The sequence below is a fragment of the Rhinopithecus bieti genome, unplaced genomic scaffold, assembly GCF_001698545.2.
Source record: "Rhinopithecus bieti isolate Rb0 unplaced genomic scaffold, ASM169854v2 scaffold_35730, whole genome shotgun sequence".
In the NCBI taxonomy this organism is placed as follows: Eukaryota; Metazoa; Chordata; class Mammalia; order Primates; family Cercopithecidae; genus Rhinopithecus; species Rhinopithecus bieti.
This window is the reverse complement of record NW_016815070.1, coordinates 648456-670538: the sequence shown is the minus strand read 5'-3', so window position 1 is coordinate 670538 and position 22083 is coordinate 648456. Positions and strand designations below refer to the sequence as shown.

At 42.9% G+C, this 22083-nt stretch overlaps 2 protein-coding genes across 3 annotated transcripts in view; one reads left to right on the top strand and one right to left on the bottom strand.

Annotated features, from left to right (window-relative positions):
• Positions 1-22083, bottom strand: part of CACNA2D3 (calcium voltage-gated channel auxiliary subunit alpha2delta 3) — a 753656-nt gene that overhangs the window by 137661 nt on the left and 593912 nt on the right. The gene's annotated exons all lie outside the window — the stretch shown is intronic.
• On the top strand, positions 8588-18170 carry LRTM1 (leucine rich repeat transmembrane protein 1). Its single transcript, XM_017852942.1, has 3 exons — positions 8588-8752; positions 11397-11993; positions 17636-18170. Exons 1-3 carry the CDS (start codon positions 8746-8748, stop codon positions 18067-18069), a joined length of 1038 nt encoding a protein of 345 aa, XP_017708431.1. The 5' UTR covers positions 8588-8745; the 3' UTR covers positions 18070-18170.

Here is a 22083-nt window from a genome sequence, read left to right as displayed (position 1 = left end):
AAATGGGACTTTTGAAATAAAAAGAAAAGATGAGAACATCACTATTGCACCAGAAGGGGAAGTTGCCCATTATAAACCTGAACGGAGGCTGCAGTAAAGTCAAGGCAGGACCTTTATTTTGCTAACAAACATCCCACATGAAAGTGGTAGTTGCATGATACTAACAACCAACTTTCCTTTGTGGAGCGATTTTGATGACAAGCAGAGATATGTAGAGCACAAATTCACTGAGATTGCACTTGATTCTAGGCACACATACAAAGGCTTTATAATACGAAAAGATGGGGAGCTCTGTCCACAGGCAGAATACTCCTTTGCATTTAACTTGCCTGTTTTTGTGCCAAGCAGATTAGTACAAGCAGATACAATCTAAGTACCTAGTTGATACCTATAGACACAATAATAGAAGATACTAGCTAATGTATATTACTATGTGCAAAGCATTTTTTTTTGCTATGATTCTTGTGATAAAAAAACTGTTTAACCCTTCCTGTAAATCTGCAAGCTGAGTTCCTTTGCACAGATGACAAAGTTGAAGACCAGAGAGGTTAAGTAACTCATTCAAGGTCACACAGCCAGTAAATGTTGGAGGCAGCATTTGAGCCTAGATGATTTCACTTCAGATTCCATGTGTTTAGCAGGAACACTGTTCTAAAATGAAATGATTGGACTCACAAAGGGGATTCCTGAAGTTCAGGATGTGTAATGTGGGCTACAATCTAAGTCCTGCTTAAGACAAACTGTTTTCCAGAGTATTTCCAAGCTATATATCAAGGAACTCATATAGAACAAACCTTAAAGAGAAAAAAACATAACACAGACTTGTTATTGCTTCGTGATATACATACAGTAAGTTATAATTTAAAAATATGAAACGTGCATTGGAATCTATTACAGAAACTGAACTATCATGTTATAGTAAAAGTACAAAAGCAAAGAAAAATCCAACAAGAACTGCAAAAAACACTCATTTTCTGTGTTAACATGAGCAAACAATCAAACATGAAAATGAATTTGATTCCAATTTATATTCTTGGGGCACAGACAAAAGTAGCCAATCAAAAGATCTAAGTAAAACAACATGTCAGTGTGAGGCTTTGGCCAGGCTTCCTAAGCTGCCATGTTTCTTGATCCATTTGTTTCTTTCATTAACTTTATGTCAACCAGCATCTGCCTATGTTTATTCCACCAGCCGCATGAGCTCACTAATTACCTTTAATCATACTTATCTGAAATGCATCTTTATCTTCACACATGTCCCAAGTGCAGGAAAACTGAACACTGGAAGGCTGACATTGGGAAGATACTGGAATGGGAAGTCTGTATTTCCTCTAACCCTGACAGTGTAGGGAGGATTAACCCCCAAAATGCAAGTCTACCCCAGAGGTAGACTTAGATAGCTGAACTGGTTCCCTGAGAGTTAGACAGCGACAGGGAAATCCTACCTTGTTCAAACAAAATCATGTGCAGTCTTCTCATGGAAAACAGGTTCAAGGTGATGAGAAAACTGCTAAATAGCACCCTCCAGACTTGGGTGCTGCGGCTCATGCCTGTAGTCCCAGCACTTTGGGAGGCCAAGACGGGTGGATCACGCGGGTGGATCACTTGAGGTCAGGAGTTTGAGACCAGCCTGGCCAACATTGTGAAACCCCTGTCTCTACTAAAAAATAAATACAGAAATCAGCTGGGCATGGTGGTGCTTGCCTGTAATCCCAGCTACTCGGGAGGCTGAGGCACGAGAATCGCTTGAACAGGCGTGAGCCACCGTGCCCATCCAAGACGTTACTATTACTTTTAATATAAATTACAAAACAGGGACAGAGAAGGTAAAAACTTGCTCAAAGTTTCCCACGTATTTGTTGCGAACACATGGATTGTGAGTACCAATGATGGAACTCACATCATTGGTTGTGAGTTGCAACTTGCAGTGAGCTATGATAGCACCACTGCATTCCAGCCTGGGCAACAGAGCGACACTGTTAAAAACAAAAACAAAAAAACAAAACAAAACAGACTGGTAAGCTCTATGAAGACCAGGAACCAGTATGTTATGCCTTTTCTAGTCCACACAGAACCGGGCTAAGTCTTAGGCTCTGTGGACATGTGAATGCTGAAAAGAAACATTTTGGCCACTGTCTTTCTTAGCTTTAGGGAGGCTGGAGGCATACATATCAAACCCACTACTCTACTAATTTTATCAGGCAACTCAAGGCCTGCTAAAGGGAGTTCAAACTCCACTGATATTCATATGCAGTAAACGGAATAACCCTAGGCGTTCCTTGAACCTGAATTCTTACCTTATCAAAAGGGCAAGAAAAACAAGGAGATGAACATATCCTCCCCACTTTCTTACTAGAGAAAACATATGGTAGCCTCGGTTCTCCACTGAACGGCGCAAGAGGGAACTGTGTCCTCACCTCCTGAATCAGAGCTTCCAGACAATTAAATTTGACATCTTAATGTCAAAACAACGGGTTGTATAAAAAATGACCTTAGGGCATAAAACAAATACAACTATAGGTTCCCTTAATGTTGTACCAAACGTTGGTACTCACAATCCATGTGTTTGCAACAAATACGTGGGAAACTTTGGGCAAGTTTTTACCTTCTCTGTCCCTGTTTTGTAATTTATATTAAAAGTAATAGTAACATCTTGGATGGGCACGGTGGCTCACGCCTGTTATCCCAGCACTTTGGGAGGTCGAGGCAGGTGGACCACCTGAGGTCAGGAGTTAGAGACCAGTCTGACCAACATGGCGAAACCCCGTCTCTACCAAAAATACAAAATAATTAGCTGGGCATGGTGGTGTGTGCCTATAATCCCAGCTACTCCAGAGGCTGAGGCAGGAGAATTGCTTGAACTCAGGAGGTAGAGGTTGCAGTAAGCCGAGACCAGGCCACTGCAATTCAGCCTGGATGACAAAGTGAGACTTGGTCTCAAAAAAAAAAAAAAATAATAGTAACATCTTAATTCATTCATTCACCATTTACTTAATAAACCTATTATGTGGGTTTTGAAGAAAGTATGGGAAACAAAGAGGTCATTTGAAACTTAATGTCTAGTGAGTTGTTTGTTACTTTAAAGTGAGATAATGCAATAAAGTGTGCAGGCAGAAACTACTATGATCTTCAACAGCTATGCCTCCTCTTCTTCCAAGACACGCTGCTAGACAACATTTCCCATCATCTCTTGCTGTTAGACATGGTCATGTGATTTAATTCTGGCTAACAGAATGTGAGCAGAAGTGGTAAGTACCTTTTCCAACTGATGGAGAGGGCTCTGAGAGCCAAGAAGAGGTCACAGCCACAAGATGGAAGACGCCTGGGTTCCTGAATGACAGCATGGAGCCCAGGTCCCTGTCAACCTGAACTAGACTGTGATAAGAGAAATAAATGAGCTATTCTGTTAAACCACTGAGATTTCGGTGTTATTTGTTAAAATAGCATAATTTTAATACAAATTATTAGCCATATGTGCCCCATTGTAAGCACTAAATACGTGATTGATAGGATTGTCATTTTAAAATATATTCCTAGTTTTCTATGTTTCTTATTTGTATATGTCTTATAGGATAGTAAATCCAAAGGCAGAGGTCCAGGAAGAAGGGAGGGAGGGAGGGAGAGAGGGAGGGATGGAAGACAATAATAAAACTTTAAAATAGCTCTGTATAAACTGTGTACCTGGGTGCCATTTGGTCATCCACAATTCCTAGGAAACTATTTTCACTATTATCTATGTGCCTCCAAAGTCAAACTTTCTTCCTAACCAAATGAAATTTCTGCATGGATTTGTGGTGCCAAGGGCCTCCTCCCCACTATTCCTGGCTGCAGCTGTCACTAGGCCTGGCTGCTTTCCCCGGCATTAGATCACCATACCACATGGTTTGGATGGGGAGCCTGTTGACAGGGATGGAGGAGCACTTGGCCATGACTTTACCAAGGCAGACCTTACAACTGGGAGAAATGCTCATATTTGTTATAAGGGCTCATCACACATAGAGGCCCTTGGCAGAGAAAGACAGATGTTACTTCTGGGGCTAACCCTTTTGATGAGAGAGGAGGCAAACTCTAGGCATGCTATATTTATACAGATAATTCAGCTAGTCACTGGAAGATAAGACATCTCAAATATTCCAGTAAAGGAAATGTGCCTTTACTTGCTTCTTAGACATAATTTTTATTGTAGCGAGTTGAATATACAGAAGTATAAGCAGAAAATGTTTATTTTCCCCTCTTTTTCTTTAGTCTCCCCTCCAAGTAATCAGCATTATCAGACTGGTGGCTGACCTTTCCCACTTATTCCATTTTCAGACAAACCAATGCATATTTATAGGGTTAATTCCTCCATCTCTAATACTTTTTTGAATATAAATGGGATTATACAATATGCTTCCTATTCCAATTGCTTTATTTTGCCTCACATTTTATTATGAATATTCTCCCAGATGGGTATATTTAGTTGTAATTGTTCTTATTTGTTTATTATTATTATTTTTTGAGATAGGGTCTCACTCTGTTGCCCAGGCTAGTGTACTGGTGTGATCTCGGCTCACCGCAGTTTTCACCTCCTGGGCTCAGGTGATCCCCCTACCTCAGCCTCCCAAGTAGCTCAGACTATAGGTGCTCACCACTATGCCTGGCTAATTTTTTGTATTTTTGGTAGAGATGGAGTTTTACCATGTTACTCAGGTTGGCTTTGAACTCGTGGACTCAAGTGATCCACCCACCTAAGCCTCCCAAAGTGCTAGGATTTTAGCGTGAACCACTAAGCCTGGCCTTTATTCTTTAAATATCTATATAAGGTTGCCTGGGAGAAAGAGCTATTACATACTGGATTTCAAGACACTGTCAATTTTATTTTAGGGTTAATAATCATTGATTTGTCATTTCAGGGAAATTAAATGGTAAATAGACTAACATATTAGAAACATTCTGGTTTAAAAAGGGCAAAAGAATATGTCTCAGAAGCTTGGAAATTCTTGAAATCTCAGTGTGATCATAAACACAGTTTTACTCTAAGGGTGCATCTGCAGCTAGCTCCCATGTGGGAAACTGGGGTTCTGGTAGGTCTTGGGGCCAGGAGCCCCTCATAGTACAGTTCTCCTCTTTAGGGAGTGGCTCTGGCCTGAGCTGACATTCAGCATCTCTCCTTGGTTCCTTTTTGCAAGCATGGCTGTCTTGCCACCGCTTGGATTTGCTCACCACGGGAGGGAGGGAGGGAGGGAGAGAGAGAAGGCACTGCCCAGTATTAGCATGCATATCACACACCCTCCCTTTGTTCTCTTGGCTGAGGTCAGATGGAATAAATTAATCAGCCTCCACATCCAAGTGTCCCAGGGGGCAGTGCAGGCCATGTGTGCATTGTCCATCTTTTAACCCCCAATTGGGGTCAGCATGAATAAACCAGAACCAAAAAACCCCCCGGGCAGTAAGCAGATGTTGCCAGGAACCCATCAACTCCGGGGCTTCTCTACGAGTTTCCTGGATATTTGTGTTTTAGGTGGGAGCAGCCAGCTCAGACTCTTTGAGGTCTATAAATCCATCCTGCTAATAGGAGATGCCACTTTGTTTTTTGTTTTGTTTCGAGAAGGAGTCTCACTCTGTCATCCAGGCTGGAGTGAAGTGGCATGATCTTGGCTCACTGCAACCTCTGCCTCCTGTGTTCAAGTGATTCTCCTGCCTCAGCCTCCTGAGTAGCTGAAATTACAGAAGGCCGCCATAATGTCCAGCTAATTTTTGTATTTTAGTAGAGATGGGGTTTCACCTTGTTGGCCAGGCTGGTCTCGAACTCCTGTCCTCAATTTATCCACCCGCCTCAGCCTCCCAAAGTATTGGGATTACAGCCATGAGCCACCATGCCTGGCCAAGATGCCACTTTGGATCTCTTGCTGTACCAGATATGTGTTAGGCACTTAAGTATCACTTGATCCTCCCTGCCTCCGGTGAGGTAGGTATTATCTACATTCTCAGATAGAATGCTGATGCTCAGAGAGCCTGGGATTTTCCCAGGACCACACAACTTTAGGGAATAAACAGCACGAAAATGTGCTTCTTCATTTAGCTTTTAACCAGAAGTGTCCTTGACTGCCTTTGGTTCTCTGTCAGGGTCTTGACCACCAACATCCAATTGTGCTGTCAATAGATTCATCTTTTTCAGGCCCCCAAGTCTAAGATATCTGGATCCCAGTTGGGCCTCATACACACAGCTAAATATCTCCACTATAACCTAAAGAGGTATTTAAATTCTCTGCCCAAGCCCCCTTAAAGTTGGTAAGTACAGTGCCTTTCAATCCCATTCATGCTTTTTGACCAGAATGACAAGGTTCTGGACATAAGAAGGCCTTAAAGATCATCTTACCCAATTCTCTCATTTGATAGATGAGGCAACAGGAGAGTGGATAAGTTTGCCTGGGTGGTGGGAGTTGGGGGTGGGTGACAGGTGGGGCGGTGGACTAGTGAGAGCAGTGGCCAGAGGATGGGATAACCAGAGTTTGCAGATCACAGCCTGTGGGCCATCTATGCCTCTACCTGTTTTTGTAAATAAAGTTTTATTGGAATGCAGGCACACCCATTGATTTATGTATTGTCTTTGGCTGTTTCCAAACTATAACAGCAGAGTCCAATAACTGCAATGGAGACTGATGGCCCTTTAGGTCTAAAATATTTACTATCTGACCTTCATAAAAAAATGTTTCTGATCCCAGGGAAAGACAGAGGCACACAGGTAGATATGAGTTATTATTAACTTTCTAGTTCTTAGAGGGAGCGTTAAGTTCACAAGTGTTTGTTGTGTTATGAATTAATGATTGAATGCTAATGGGGGCCATTGATGGTTATGTATTTATTTCCATTAATAATGGAAATTATTATCATTAAATGCTGTGCACTTGAAACAGATAGATAGGAAGGAGGGACTGGAAAGAAGGAGGGAAGACATCATTGAGTTCTTAAGATTTAAGTGGCTCTTCATCACCTGACTTGCTTTGTCACCTACACCTGACTTTTCCCCTTTGTATCTCCGATGCTCAAAAACATGCTGGAGAGAAGGACAAAAGATGGCAGGTTGGGTAAAGTGGGCTTTCTGGAAGAGGCAGGATGAATATACTGGGTTCTATGGGGTCAGAAGGGGCTTGGCCAAATGATGGAAGAGTCCACAAAGTACAGGTTGTTGAAAATCATCAAAATTTGATTTTTTCATCTTCCATTCACAACGGGCCTCTTTCCTCTGTACCTGCAGAGTGGCATGAGGGGCCAGGTTCCATGGCCCTCTGTCAGGACCTCCCTCAGGACATCCCTCCTGCTGACCAGTCCAGGTTGTCCTCAGATGCTAGCAGCATGCAAGTCCTGGAAGTGTTTCTCACGGGAAATTGTGAACACTTATGAAGACACTTGGGGCCATGATGTGTACTGCCATATTTAATCCTGGGCATGGCCTGGCAAAGTAAGGGCTATTGTTGTCCCCATGTCAGAGATGGGGCTCTGGGTAGGCAAGTCACTTGCCTGGAGATAGAGAGCTGGTGATGGTGGAGCCAAACTGACTCTGGACCCACCTGATTCCAGAGCCCAAACCCAATGGCTCAATTATACTTCCTGGAGCCCGGGATTGCGCTTCATGCTGCCTCCATAAAAGCGTACACACAGTGACACACAGTTAGAACATTTTGTTTTATCTAGAAGAGCAGCTTCAGGCATTGAAACCCCACCTCAGCAAATGGCAGGGGATTTGCACATTCAGTGAAACGGTTCCAGGCCCCGGTGGGAAAGTTCCCTGCAGCTTCAATTAGAGAACAGTCACAGCTGACTGACGCCTGATGCTCACAGGGGCGGCTTTATTGTTTCCTATGTGAAAAATGAGGGCAGGGACAGGACCTCAGCATCAGGGAAATGAAGAAAGATTAAGAAGTATTTGTAAAGTCACACTAACCAAAAGGTCAATTCAACTGGGGGGCTGGGGAATGGGCGGGCTGTGGGGGCAGCGAACAAGCAAGCAAGCAGCTGAGAAGTATTTGTGGCACCAGAAGGAAGGTTGTGATGTCCACTAAAGGAAACCATGGCTATGAATTTCAGGGCATCAAGACCCTGTCAACACAGCTAATCCCCACAGATGTTGGCTGAATAAGCCTTCGATGACCAAAGAAGTGCACTGTGCAAATCGTGTCAGCCTCTAGCAGGCCAATTTGTCCTCATATTACACACTCTGCGGGCTCTGCTGCTTGACCCCCAGGTCGAGGGTCCCATCCGGCTCCCCCAACCCAACGAGGGGTGACCCAGCATGGTTAATAAGTCAACAGAATTCAGAAGCCATGGCCGGATTAAGAAGGCAGCTTTATTTTGGTGCCCTGTACTTCAAGCAGATTAAATAATCAAAAAGGTCGAGCCATTGGGGTCAGTTTGAATGCTACAGCTGTTCACCAAGGTTTGACAAACATTCTTTATGCGGCTCATCATCTGAATGGGAAAGGCAGGGATGATCCTGGGGAGGCCAACATTTTAAGAAAGAAGAGGGGCATGATCCCAAGATCCTCTTATGGAAACTGATCCCAGCCAGATGGAGACAAGGGGAAGGGCTGCTTAAATAAGTGGGCTTTTGAAAGCAACAACTGTTTTCTGCATTGAAGGAAAGCAAGGGTAGGATTCAGAAAGACTGAATGTAAAGCTCCAAGTCTGCCATGCCCTTCGTGTGTTGCTCTGCACATTAATTAAGGGGTCTACGAGGTCAGCAAGGACGCCCGAGAAGACTCAGTCATGAAAGGTGAGCCCTGATCAATTCCCATTGGAAAAGTTCTTGTCTGGGAGAAAGACGGGATCCCCTCACAAAGGTATCTACGGGAAATCCATTTTCAAGTCGTCTGTCTTAAAAGACTGGACAGATATGAAAAATGTCTCTGCATGGGAGGATTTATGTTTGTGCATGTTGGGTGCAGAGGAAGAGGGTGGAAAGAAATGTATGCAGCCATGACATGAATATGCAGTTGGCATGTCACGGGCCATTTCATAGAAAACATGGTGCTTGGAGTTGGAGTTCATATATTATTCCTTTGAGGGGAACAGTGGAACCAAAGAAAGAATGAACAAATTGGCTACAATCTCAGAGAGGCAAGCCTTTCATTAATAGATTAGTGGATCCTGCGGCAAACATATTCTCTGGTTTAAGAATTAATTTCCTGCAACTAATTAATACCTGAGCCCTACAGCTAAAAGTGAGGGGTGTCCGTTCATTACTGAGGGGAAGACGTTTTGGCTTTGAAAGGAGTCATTTAGATTATTTGCAAAATTATAGAAAGGAAAACAGTGGTTTTGCTCTTTGATATTCTGGAAAGGGGAAGGAGACTGTGATGTTCTGCATCCCTTGAACTAAATTAAACTGAGAAGAATCTCTTTCAGAAGGCTCTCTAAACATCTTCCCTATTGCCCTAGAGCACTGTTAACCTCACTAGAGAATTTAAGGAAGAAAGGGGAAAAGGCTCAAGTGCATGACAGCCACACTGTGTTTCCCTAGTTAAGACCCAAAGCAAGCAAGCAAGCAAACATGCAAGCAAGCAAGCGAGCAAACAAAGCCCCTTTCAAGAGCTTCAACTATGAGTAGATAACTATTTTGAGTTTTGAATATTATTGTGTGGCCTAACGAATTCCTCTACCGCTTTATAATAAAATGCCCTTGACAGATGTTTGCCATATTTTCAAATTCAAGTCTCAGGAAAAAAAAGCAGAAGGGAGTGTTATAGCTACTTTGGTGAATGACAGAGCAGTATCTAAGAAAATGTGAACTTAACCTCCTCTCCGAGCCCTGCAAGAAGATTTCTTTGGATTCCAGAGACCCTCTCCCAGTTCCTGCACAGCCAAGGCAGTCTGAACAAGGATGCTATTTTGCAGCATCATTTAGAATGAAGAAAAAAACTGCAAGAGCTCAACTACCCCTCATAAGAGTGGGGGTAAATATTAATACTAAATGTGGCATGGTCTCACCATGGAATATGCTACAGCAGTTAAAAGGAATGAATTAGCTTTCCACGTATCAATGTGGATAGATCAGTTTTGAGCGAACAGAGCAAATTGCAGACCGAGACATGTTGATGATTACATTTATTTGGATTTTTAAAAAGTTATGCAAAACAGTGTGTGTGTGTGTGTGTGTGTGTGTGTGTGTGTGTGTGTGTGTATTTGACAGGCAGTAGAACACAGCAGATAAGAACTCTGACAGACTCTGGAGGGAGGAAGATAGCCCTGGTCCTTATCACAGCTCTGCTATAATATTTATTCTCCGTGTGAACTTGGCAAGTGATTCAGCTTTTCTGTGCCTAGCTTCCTCATCTTTCAAAAGGGGGTAATAATGGAACCATATTTACAAGGTTATGAGGATTAATTAATATACATATTTATAAAGCACTTAGAATGGTAGTTGCATGCTATATAGTTATTTGCTATTTTTGTCATTACTAACGATTGTTTTTAAACTGTCTGGAGAGATACATCAGTAATGGTATGAGGAAAGGGGCTTATGCTGGAAAATAGAAATTAGGCATGAATCAAAGTAAGTTCAACTGCATAAGTCATGCATTGCTCTTTTGAGTTAAAAGGAAAAAGAATCAAGGAAGTATGATAACCCATGAATGACTTGCAGAACTATTATAGAAAAGGGGTATTTATTAATTATTCTTAATGCTTTTCTATATTTTTATAATCTTGAATAAAAAAGCAGCAGACACTATCCTTGTTCACGGAATTACAATGGCAAAAATGGATATCAATATGTAGCAGTGTTTTAGATCTGCCTTATCCAATACAGTAACCATTAGCCACATGTGGCTATTTTTGTTTAAAATAGTTAAAATGAAATACAAATAAAAATTCAGTCTCTTGGTTGCAGTAGTGCCATCTCAAGAGCTCGATAGCCACACATGGCTATTGGCTCCCATACTGGACAGCAGATGCAGGACACTTCTATCATCACAGAACGTTGTATTAGACAGCACTGTTCTGCCGCCTACTTTACAGCAATGTGGATATCTGAAATCCTCTATCACTCTTTTACATATCTGGCCCCACATAATTCTGCTGTGGCCTACAAAGGGCATATATCCCCTAAATATTTTTTTCACTCTTCTAGTTGATATCACTAAGTCTTCCATCTTCTGAATCAGGAGACACTGAGAGAGTACTTTTCTCAAGGCTTCCAACTATAGTTGGCACAAAGATTGCAGTAGTTACTGACACTGGGGATGTACTCTGTCCAGCCCGGCTCTACTAAAGATGGTGAGTGACAGAACCTCTCTTCCAGGTTGTAGAAGGTCTTACCTGGCTGGAAAGCACATTACCTGTAAATTCAAAGGCGAAAAAGTGTTGATACCACACCTCACAAACTGGTTCCTATCCCAATTTCTTTCTGTTTGTTGTAGGTGAACTGCTCCTGTTTTCCGGTGTGATTGTCCTGCTCCAGGTGGTATATGGCTGCCCAGACAAGTGCCGATGTCACTCATCTACAAATTTTGTAGACTGCAGCCAGCAGGGTCTGGCTGAAATTCCTTCCCATTTACCTCGTCAGACTCGAACACTGCATTTACAAGATAATCAGATACACCATCTTCCTGCTTTTGCATTTAGGTCAGTGCCATGGCTCACGGCCTTAAATTTGTCCAACAATTCCCTTTCAGATCTGGCCCCTGGAGCTTTCCATGGGCTTCAGCACTTGCAGGTTTTAAACCTAACCCAGAATTCACTTATTTCCCTGGAAAGCAGACTTTTCCATTCCCTCCCTCAGCTGAGGGAGCTTGATTTGTCATCAAACAACATAAGCCACCTTCCCACATCCCTGGGAGAGACGTGGGAGAACCTAACTATACTTGCGGTTCAACAAAACCAGCTTCAGCAGCTTGATCGAGCGCTCCTGGAATCCATGCCCAGTGTGAGGCTTTTATTTCTCAAGGACAACCTCTGGAAATGCAATTGCCACTTGCTTGGCCTTAAACTCTGGTTGGAGAAATTTATCTATAAAGGTGAGTCATGTCTATTTGGAACCCCCCCCCCATCTGTGTGTTACCAGCCTAGGATGAATCTCATCTGTTCTCTGCATTAGAAAGAATGTGGAGGAGTGTGTAAAGGGTGGATTTGGGCTTTTACACATCGGTGCCATTTCACAGTATGGCAAAAGAGTCAAGTGAGTCATCAGAAGGTGTTTAAATTCAGGATCTAAATTAATCTACAAATATGTTACATGGAGATAACTTTCACTTGTTTAATTAATACAACATGAAGTTACTTATCTGGGGGTATGCTGTTAGAAGGAGGACATTCAATCACCACCTGAATAATTGCTCAACCCCAAATAGCACTAAACTCTTATTTTCAAGTGTGTTCCAATTATGGGTATGGTTCTCTCTCTCTGGGATATTTTTCTCTCTTTGTCTGCTTCTACCCATTTGACAACTGTAATTCTCTAAAATTATCCTTTCTGCTTTAGCAAACACCACTGTCACTGAAATTGGGTGCAACAGGGCCTCTCTCTAAAGTTACTCACAATTTCTTTAACACGATGACAAGAGTAAAGCAAGAGATCTCAGACTATTAAAGATGAGGGGCTCTGGAAACCACCCAGGGTTAGCAAACTACAGCCCCAGGGCCACAGTCCATCTCCTGTTTCTGTAAATAAAGTTTTATTGGAACACAGCCATGCCCATTCATTATACACTAAGTGAGTGGTTGCTTTGCACTATAAAAGCAGAGTAGTTGTGACAGGGGCTGTGCTGTCTATCTGGCTCTTTACAGAAAAGTTTGCCAATCCTTGTTGTCAATAGGCAACAGAGTCCCAGAGAGGTTCAGTGACTTGCCCAAGATCACAGAGCAGAAGCCCAGGTGAGAACAGAATGCACGGCTTTTGGGTCTTGACCCGACATTCTTTCCTCCACTTCACAGTGCTTCTTTCCTCCTAGCTCTCAGCATGATTCATTCATTCCTATATTTGCATGCCTTTTGTACGTCAGGCACTGAGAAGATGGCAGTGCCTAACCATCATAGAGATTTCATTCTGGTAGTAGAAACAGATGTTAAATAAGATGATAAATGAAGATACATGTTTAGAATAGTAATTAGTGCTAAGAAACAATGAGGCAGGGGAAGGGGACAGTGATAGAATGGGTCTCATTTTTGATAGGATGGATGGGAAGATGTCTCCAAGGAGGTGACATGGCTGAGCAGAGCCCAAAGACTGCGGAGGAATGAGCCATGAGATAATTGGGGGAAGGAATAGTGAGCACAAAGGGCTTGATGAGGGGGAAAACTTGGCTTGGCTGTGGGACAAAAAGAGAGACAAGACAGTGGCTAGTGCAGAGGAAGGGAGTGAGTGGACACAGACAAGACAACACCAGTACTTGCGGGCCAGATCACGCAGAAGTGTGCAGAGAAGTCCAAGATGCCTGGACTTTAAGTGAGATGGAAAGCTCTTGAAGAGTTTTAGTCAAGGGAACAATATGATCTGATTACAATGTAAAAGGTCACTCTGTAGACTCTTGGGAGAACTGACCAAAGGCTGCAGAAGAAGAACCAGGGAGATGAGGGAGAAGGTGATTTCAGTCAGCCAGCGAAGATGATGGTGGCCCAAACCAGGGTGGCGAGACATGATCAATGCTGGGAGATACTTGGAATACTGAACTGACAGACATTGCTAATGGGTTGGAGTGGGTAATTAAGAGAAGACCCTAATTATGGGAACGTCTATTTTGATTTGTCCTGCAGTGATAACCAGGTAAATGGTGATGCCTTCAGCTGACAAGGGGCAAAGAGGAGACTAGGGGGAGCGAGTGAGTGTGTTGGGGAGTGAGTGAGTGTGTTGGGGAGGTGTTCAATTAGGACTTCAGCTTGGGGCATGTCAAGTTTGAGATGTCCTGTACATATTCATGGGGAATGGTTGAGTTGGAGGTTATATATTTAAGCCTGAAGCTCAGGAAGATGTTGGAGCTACAGACATGAATTAGGGAATCAACAGTGTCTGCATGGTTGCAGCGGTTCTCAGCAGGAATGAGGTTAGGGTGAATACAACATAGGTTCAAACGTATGATATTGAATAAATCCTTCTCAACAATGTAACAGCAAACTACATAATCAATAACCAGTCGGCATTCAAGCCAACCAGCAACAGGAGCCACATACTATGGCAACATCTTTCTTATAAGAGGTTGCAAATAAAATTGTTTACATCTACAGGTAAAGTGGCTAAAGTTCCCAGGACTAGGGCACTGGAAGCAACCTGGGATGGGATGCATTCTGCCCTACTCTGCCACAAACTTGCTGCTGGTCTTTGGGAAAATTAGGACACTTCACTAGCACTCAGTGTCACCAGAGGGAAACTGACAGTTTTAAGCCAGGGAGTTCCTACGGCCCACTCCAGTCCTCAGATTCTGTGATGCAGTTCAACACTCCCTCACAACAGAGCTGCATGAGCACAGATCACAGCTTTTCTTCAGAGAGAAGCAAAAATTGATTTGGGGTAATAAGACCTGGATGTCTCAACATAACTAGGAAAAATCCAAATACGTGCCAAACACGGGAGGCAGTCGGATTATAGACATATTGAATACAGGCAAAATAAGGGAACAGGTATTAGTCAAGATCTTCTTTTTAAAAAAGATATATAAACAAATGCAAACACTACAGGTATTAGACAGGGCAGGCTAATTGACATAGCAGACTAGCCCAGACTTTAGTTATATATGCAATAAAATCTGTTGCTCATTCATGTCATAGTTCAAGGGAAATGGAGGCAGAGTCTGCATTCCATGCAGCCATTTAGGGATATAAGCCCCCTCCAGCTTGTGATGCCACCAACTTTATCACGTGGCCTCTAAGGTCATCCCCAAGTGGCAACAAAATGCATGGCGGATTACACTGGGGTTTTATGGCCTGGAGGTGGCATTAATTGGTTCCATTGTTCAGAATTCAATCACATGGCCCCAAATGGACCACAAAAAGTGGGAAAATTTAGTCTTTCTGCTGGCCTAAGAGCAAAAAGATGTGCTTTGGTGAATACATAATAATATCTCCTCCACAGAAATATGCACACAGATTGTATGATTCCTCTCTATTTATCTATTCCTCTCTATTTACTAGTAAACAAGTCATCTTCACTTCATTAAACATTTACTCTGAGCTAGGTATTATGTTAAATACTTGACATATTTTATCCAACTGAGTCCTCAGAGCAATCTTGGGAAGTGAATTTTAATTATCCTCGTCTCCCACTCTCCAGATGAGCAAGCAGAGGCACGATGTGGTCAAGGAAGGTTTTCAGGGCTGCACAGCTAAGTAATGTTCAGACTCAAGATTTGAATCTAGTTTCTCCCAGGACAGAGGTGAAGAGCTACTAGTGATCAGATAGAGAACAATGAGCGCTTGGCAAGCTGGAGCTTCCTGCATTGTCAGTTACATGCATCTAGAAGGACGTGGGACCCTCCGGCTGTAATCAGCAGATTTGGCTAGGAGGTCACGGCCCATGACATGGTGGGGAGTGGGAGTTGCATCCTGGCTGAGGATCACCTGCACAGGAGAAGACCATAGAGCATTCGGCAGCCATAGCCCCTGCCTTCCAGCTATGTCCCAGGCTCTAGTCTGGGTATTTCCTTGGCTCTGGGTCCAGAGGCTGTGGCTCCCACCCTAATACTGAACAGCAGAAAGTCTGGAACTGGAGAGAAACAGTTCTTAAGTCTGGGGTGATTGGGTAAATCACCCTAGTCAAGGTGGAAGTCAGCTGATGAACCTGTCCATCCCCCTGGCAGGTGGCCTTGCTTCCCCTGATAGAAGTCTCCATGCTCTCTGGCTGGATTAAATATCATGACTACTTCTCAATGCCTCATCACTTCATTTCTGTCTCTCTGACCTTTTTGTCCTGCAACCAACTTCCTCGAAGAGGCTCTTATGGTCAGGTGCAGAGGAATGAAATGGTCCATGAGGTAAGAATCCTTAATCTCAATGGCACTTTGGACTCATCTGGAGCAGCTGCTCTGAACCTCTGGCCTCATGAAAATCAGGGGCTCAAAAAAGGAAGAAATTCCCTTTTTATCTTTCTGCTTTAGGGTGGGGACTGTTACCTCAGAGGATTGCTAGAGAAGCCAGGAGGAATCCAAGAGACTCTGGTGGTAGGTGATTCAGTTTTAAGCAGTGGCAGCAAAAAGGACATGGGTTGAATTTTGCCACTGCCACTCACCCTGGTGTGTTGGGGCCACCTGATAATCCTTGCACTGCAAGATAGGCCCTATGTACTTACAGGGCCACTTAGAACTTATCTTGTAGGCTTAGAGAGAATACATGTGAAAGCATTCCTAGAACTCTGAAGTGCTATGCAATGGAGGGTGCTAATAATGTTGAAGTGATGCCCTCTGCATATGTCTTTCTGGTATAATTTCATATTTCATTTACTGTGTGTACTGAGAATCTCCTCCAATCTAACTTTGCTAACGGCAGTGCCAATCTTTTCAGCTGGCTTAGGGGAGGCGCTTATGGCAGCCTGAAAGGGCCGACGCACAGGTTATGGGGCAGTTCTGTCCAGTCAAAGGCTTCCTAGTAGACAGTGCCGAGGGCCATCCTGCCCACTCCTCTGACCTCACAACGCTCCTGAGAGGAGGAAGTGGCGAGGCAGTGAGTGCAGTGGAAAAAACTTGGACGGAGCATGGAGAATTGCATTTGGGTGTTGTTTCATCCACTCATCACCTCTGTGAGTCTGGACAAGAGTTACCTACAAGAGCGGAGTATTACGACTTATCTAACAGGGCTTTGTAAACCATCAAGTTGGATACAAATAGGATGTTTTCATGGCAGAAAATTTAGTCAGCGAAGTGCATTTTCCCAAAGTCAAAGAGAAAATCAGTGGTCACACTAGACTAGACTTCAGTCTGCTACCTCAGCGCTCAGAGGAAAGAATGCCTGACCACCCAAATTCCCCCTGACCAACAGCAGTCTACACACCTGAGGATATCCATCACCTTGCAGGGAATGGACACTGGGTTTAATAACCCATTAGAAAGTTCAGTACTCAAAGCCGTAAACGTTCTGAGGCCTGAGGAGACACATTCATGATACCTAATTCCAGGAACTAAATTTCCAGTATTGTCAAATCCACAGGTCACTCCAAGACCACTCCATCTCTCCATCTGGCATCACTGAACAGTGTTGAGACACATAGGATCTTTGTAATAAACACCTAACAGCACAACAATGCACATTTGTTTTATTTTTTCCTTAGATTTTCAATAGGAATCTGGTACACGAAAGATTTCTCGTCTGCGGGGCTCACTGGGGCCGTGAGTGGCAGGAATGCAGTGGGCAGCTGTGCTCACCACTGGCCCCCAGCGTGCCTTCTTGTCAGCTTTTGCATTGTTTTCTCTGAGCATTTGCAGAACACGAAGGTTACTGGGCTTCTAACGAATTCTTGGTCATAAGTAATTGCCAATTTAGTGTGTGGCATTTTTAGTATTTAGCCAATTTAGGAATCTTAAAATCATAAAATATGGTTGTTAAATTCTTTGACTCCAGGATTTAAAAAAAAATGGTACTTCATAAATTCCATCTGCCTAAGTTTTTGTAGGCAGAGGATTTTGGAACTCTGTTGTATCAAGGCTCTGTTATTGTCCTTTGCTTTTGTCTTTTAAAGGGGGAATAACAGACGGTGTCATCTGTGGATCACCAGACACCTGGAAGGGAAAGGACCTCCTTAGGATCCCTCATGAGCTGTACCAGCCCTGCCCTCTTGCTGCTCCTGATCCAGAGTCCTCGCAGCCTCAGCGGCCCGGCTCTACCCATGGTGTGGTCCTGAGGCCTCCTGAGAACCACAACTCGGGGGAGCGAGACCTCTTGGAGTGCGAGCTCAAACCCAAGCCAAGGCCTGCCAACCTGCGTCATGCTATTGCCACCGTCATCATCACTGGGGTTGTGTGTGGGATTGTGTGTCTCATGATGTTGGCAGCTGCCATCTATGGCTGCACCTATGCGGCAATCACAGCCCAGTACCATGGGGGACCCTTGGCGCAAACCAATGATCCTGGGAAGGTGGAAGAAAAAGAGCGACTTGACAGCTCACCAGCCTGAGAGCTTTTGTCTCAAATAGGATTGGTTCATTGCAGGCCAGAAGATAGTGTCTGAGTAGGGCTGATGTGTTTATTGTTAGTCTCATTTTGCTTTTGCCAAAAAAAAAAAAAAAAAAAAGATGTGTCTGTAAAAAATATTTCTGGGGAGGAATTTATGTTGTGATTTAAAAAATAACATGATGATACTTGTGCTCTGGGCCTGAGAAGTTATTATGGTGATTCTATGTGGGGGTAAAACACACAGAGAAAGGGAAGATGCCATCTCTTCCAGGTACTCTTCTATGGATTAAGTTCCTTTTACAGAGCAACAGAAATTCAAACACACATGCCAGTCAGCATTCCTGGGAGCTTTATGGTCCACTGGAAAACTGCCCGATTTTGAGTGCCTGGGAAGAGGCTGCTGATCTTACCCGAGGGGCATTGAATGCCTCTATAATTCAAGTTCATGCTAGATCAGTGATACTTTCAGATGTTTTATATGTTATATATTTAATGGGAGCGTCTATTGGTTGGGAATTTCATAGCTTGCCCCAAGAGTCAAAGTCTATTTCATTTTCTAAATCAGAAAATCATTTGGGGCTTTGTAGGCCTCAGAGGAAGAGGAAGATTCCATGTCCGGATAATAGGACTCAGGCCCCGAGTCTCGGGAATTTTTCTGATGCAAGGGTAAATAACATATAAACAAACACAAAGAGGATGGGGAGCCAGAATTTGGGGCAGATATTACCCAAAGGCCATATCCACCAAGGGATTGGAACCTTCCATTTAGAACTCTTACAGCAGGAATGAATTTAGGTTGGGCTGAGAGCAAGATAATGACTTTTGTGTATCTGTATCTGCATACATAGCACACAGAGTGCACAGAGTTGTACAACCACACCCACATATAAACATACTCAGAGCAATCAGTTTACCCACTAATGAAATGCAGCCGTGTCAGGGTGGAAGCCAGCAGCTGTTGTCCACCACCCAGATTGTCTACTCCCCACGCTGGGATAGGAGTAAGAAGGAAGACTGCAGAGAGTGGGAATTACCAAGAGACTCAAGATAGGTGGCGGCAGCTATCTTCAATGTTATTTAGGCCATGGTTTTAAAAAATCAGGTGTGGCTGTCTTTACTCCACAGACATGGTCTTGAAGAGTTGCATGCAAAGTGAATTTTTGTAAACTGAATCATCATTTTAATGCAGTAGGGGAGCTGGCTATTTAAAGGAACCTTTCATGGAATCTTTCTGTAATAGAAATAATTGGCTCCAGATTTATCCATTTTGTAAATTTGCATTTTTTCATGCTAGGTTTTCTTAAAGTGGAATCTACCTGTTCTCTCTCATGATGCTCACAGTCACCTGTTAGTATTAAAATCGTTTTACACAAGAAGAGAGGACAGAGGAGTTATGGACATGTTAAAAGCAGAGAATGGCAAATATAGGGCCAGTTTTTTCTCCAGAGGCCATGACAGACATTGCTAATCAATCCCAGCACTCCTTCTAGCTCAGCCTCACAGATGCCTTCTTAAGACAGTACTGTAGGCAACCAGAACTAATCAACTGGAGTTGGTTCAAAGGATAAAACACATTTGCCATTCAGGGTACTGGCTCTACATTCACTCCGCAAGGCCACGTAATGATTGGTTTGGATCCTAACTCAGTAGTCCATTCTCTAACTGAAATGTGAATGGAAGGTTCACATGTATCTATCACATCTATCATATGGGACAGACGCAGGGAAACGGGTGAACCTACCACATCCTACTGTGCAGGTCTACACTGACGTACCTCTAATAATCGCAGAGACAATCTACACCTGCCATGGTGCTTCATAGCTAGTGTAGGCCCCACACACTCAAGGCTAAAGATGGACCACCTTTCTGGAGCAGCAATTTTGCTAGATGATTTTTCTAGGGGACGAAGTTTAAATTTTGATGGTGATTTTTTTTCCTGAATATCAAAAGAAACTGAAATACCTTAGACTGTAGATCAAAGAAAGACCCCAAGGAAAGCCTGCCGATCCATCAGCTCTGTCCCAGGCCCTGGCACCTCCTCTCCATGGGTCACTCAGTGGACATGGCTCAACATCCTTCTTTATGGAAGTAGTGACTACTTTCCAAGTGAAAAAAAACCTTTCTTTCCATGGCTCTGGACTGAGGATGGTTGGCCAAGAAGGCAGTGTGAGAAAGGAATTGTATATGTTTTTATACGCCGTCCCAGTTTCACCAGATGTTTCTAGAGCTCACACGGTGCACCGTGTACCAGGCATGGTGCAAGGCATTCTTGTGTAATCCTAACACCCATGAGCCACTTGAACAGATACTACATTAGCTGAGAGCTACTAAGGCCAATAACGCATGCTTCCTTTTACTGCACTGATTTCAATCTGCAGGTGCACTGGGCCCTGCCAGAGGTTTGGTGACAGCAGAGGTCAACCCAGTCCCCCTACCCACAGAGATTACATGAGGGAGTTTCTGATCCACCACAGAAAACCCTGAACGTGACTAGAATCCTTGCTTGTCAACATTCATATCCTTTTAGATTTCTAAGTACAGATGATAACTCAGGCAAACAGACTTCCTGCTTTATGGGCGGTCTTTAAGGAAAATGATTAAAATGATGCATACTTATATTCAGATTTCTATCTTTTGCCTACAGTCACCACAAACAGCAGTTGGCAATGAAAATAATTACTTACCCTGAAATGTCAACAGCTTCTCAGCACAGAAAAAAATATAAATCAAATTGTTTAGATTAACAAATGCAGAGTTATCATTTGTTAATATGAGAAATGAAATGTTTTAACTGTGAAAAACATTGCAGATGAAAGACCCAATTTGCAGGGTATTCTGTGAGAACCACAAATTATCTTTCACAACCACTACAGCTCATGAGGGGTAATTTGCAAACGCCTCATAGATTATTTTCAGCTGTTTATTGCTGCTGTCATATTCATAGAGTCCCTTATAAAAATGTCCTTCTGTCATAGAGCCTGGCTGAGGGCACACTATGGACAAAAATCACGTTTAGTGTTGATTGTTTCTGAGAAAACTAAAAATATAGTTCTTTCATCATATTTAGTAGAACAGTATGATTCCAGATGGGTGATTTTTGCCTTGCCAGGGATCATAAACTCACAAACAGATATTGTTGCTGTCTGTAGTGAGGCATAATAAAAGGGGGCATGAAAAATGTACTCTGACATAGAAATTTTGGAGAAAGAAGACCCAGAATCAACTCTATATCTGAAAAGCTTTTACAAATATGGCAAATATCCCTGACCCTACAGGTAGAATCTTTTGCTTAAGATTATAAAATGCCAGTGCATCACTAAGGGTTTCATTTTTCCTTACAAAGATAGCAAGGCTAAAAAGTGATGCACACACAGATTTCTTCCTGAAGGTTCGTGCAAATTGAATCTCCTTGCTTGAGTTAATTAAGTACCCCTGAAACAAGATACCTTTATCTTAGATCCTAAATATCAAAGGAAGTGGTTAAATCAATTTCTAAAATAATCTATCTGTAGCATACATTCACATAATTATCCAACAACTGTTAGAAACCTATAGCTTTCTATTACAGGTCAGGAAATTACTGTTTCCAGTTTGGGAAAACCCATCCGTGTATCCATTGCTAAATGCTATTGACAGAAACCTACACAAAATGATATTCCAACTCCACCTGGCATCGCTGGGCTATGATTTGCATGCATGACTTTAGGGAACCATCCTGTTTGTTCTTTCGATTAAAATGCTTTATTTTTTAGACTCAAATTGCAATGCAGTCTCAAAGAAACCCCTACCCCATTCAGAGAAGCAGCTGCCTAATCAACCACTTCCATTTCAGATTCTTTTTTAAAATTTTATTTGTTTTACTGATATATGATCCCTTTCAGATTCTTAACTGAACTACTTGAATCTACGTTTTACTCCAATGACACTGAATATTCATTTGGGTGGACAGGATAGGATGTCAGCCAACTACAACGGCCCATCAAGAAGATCTTGATAATGAATCAGAGGACTGGGG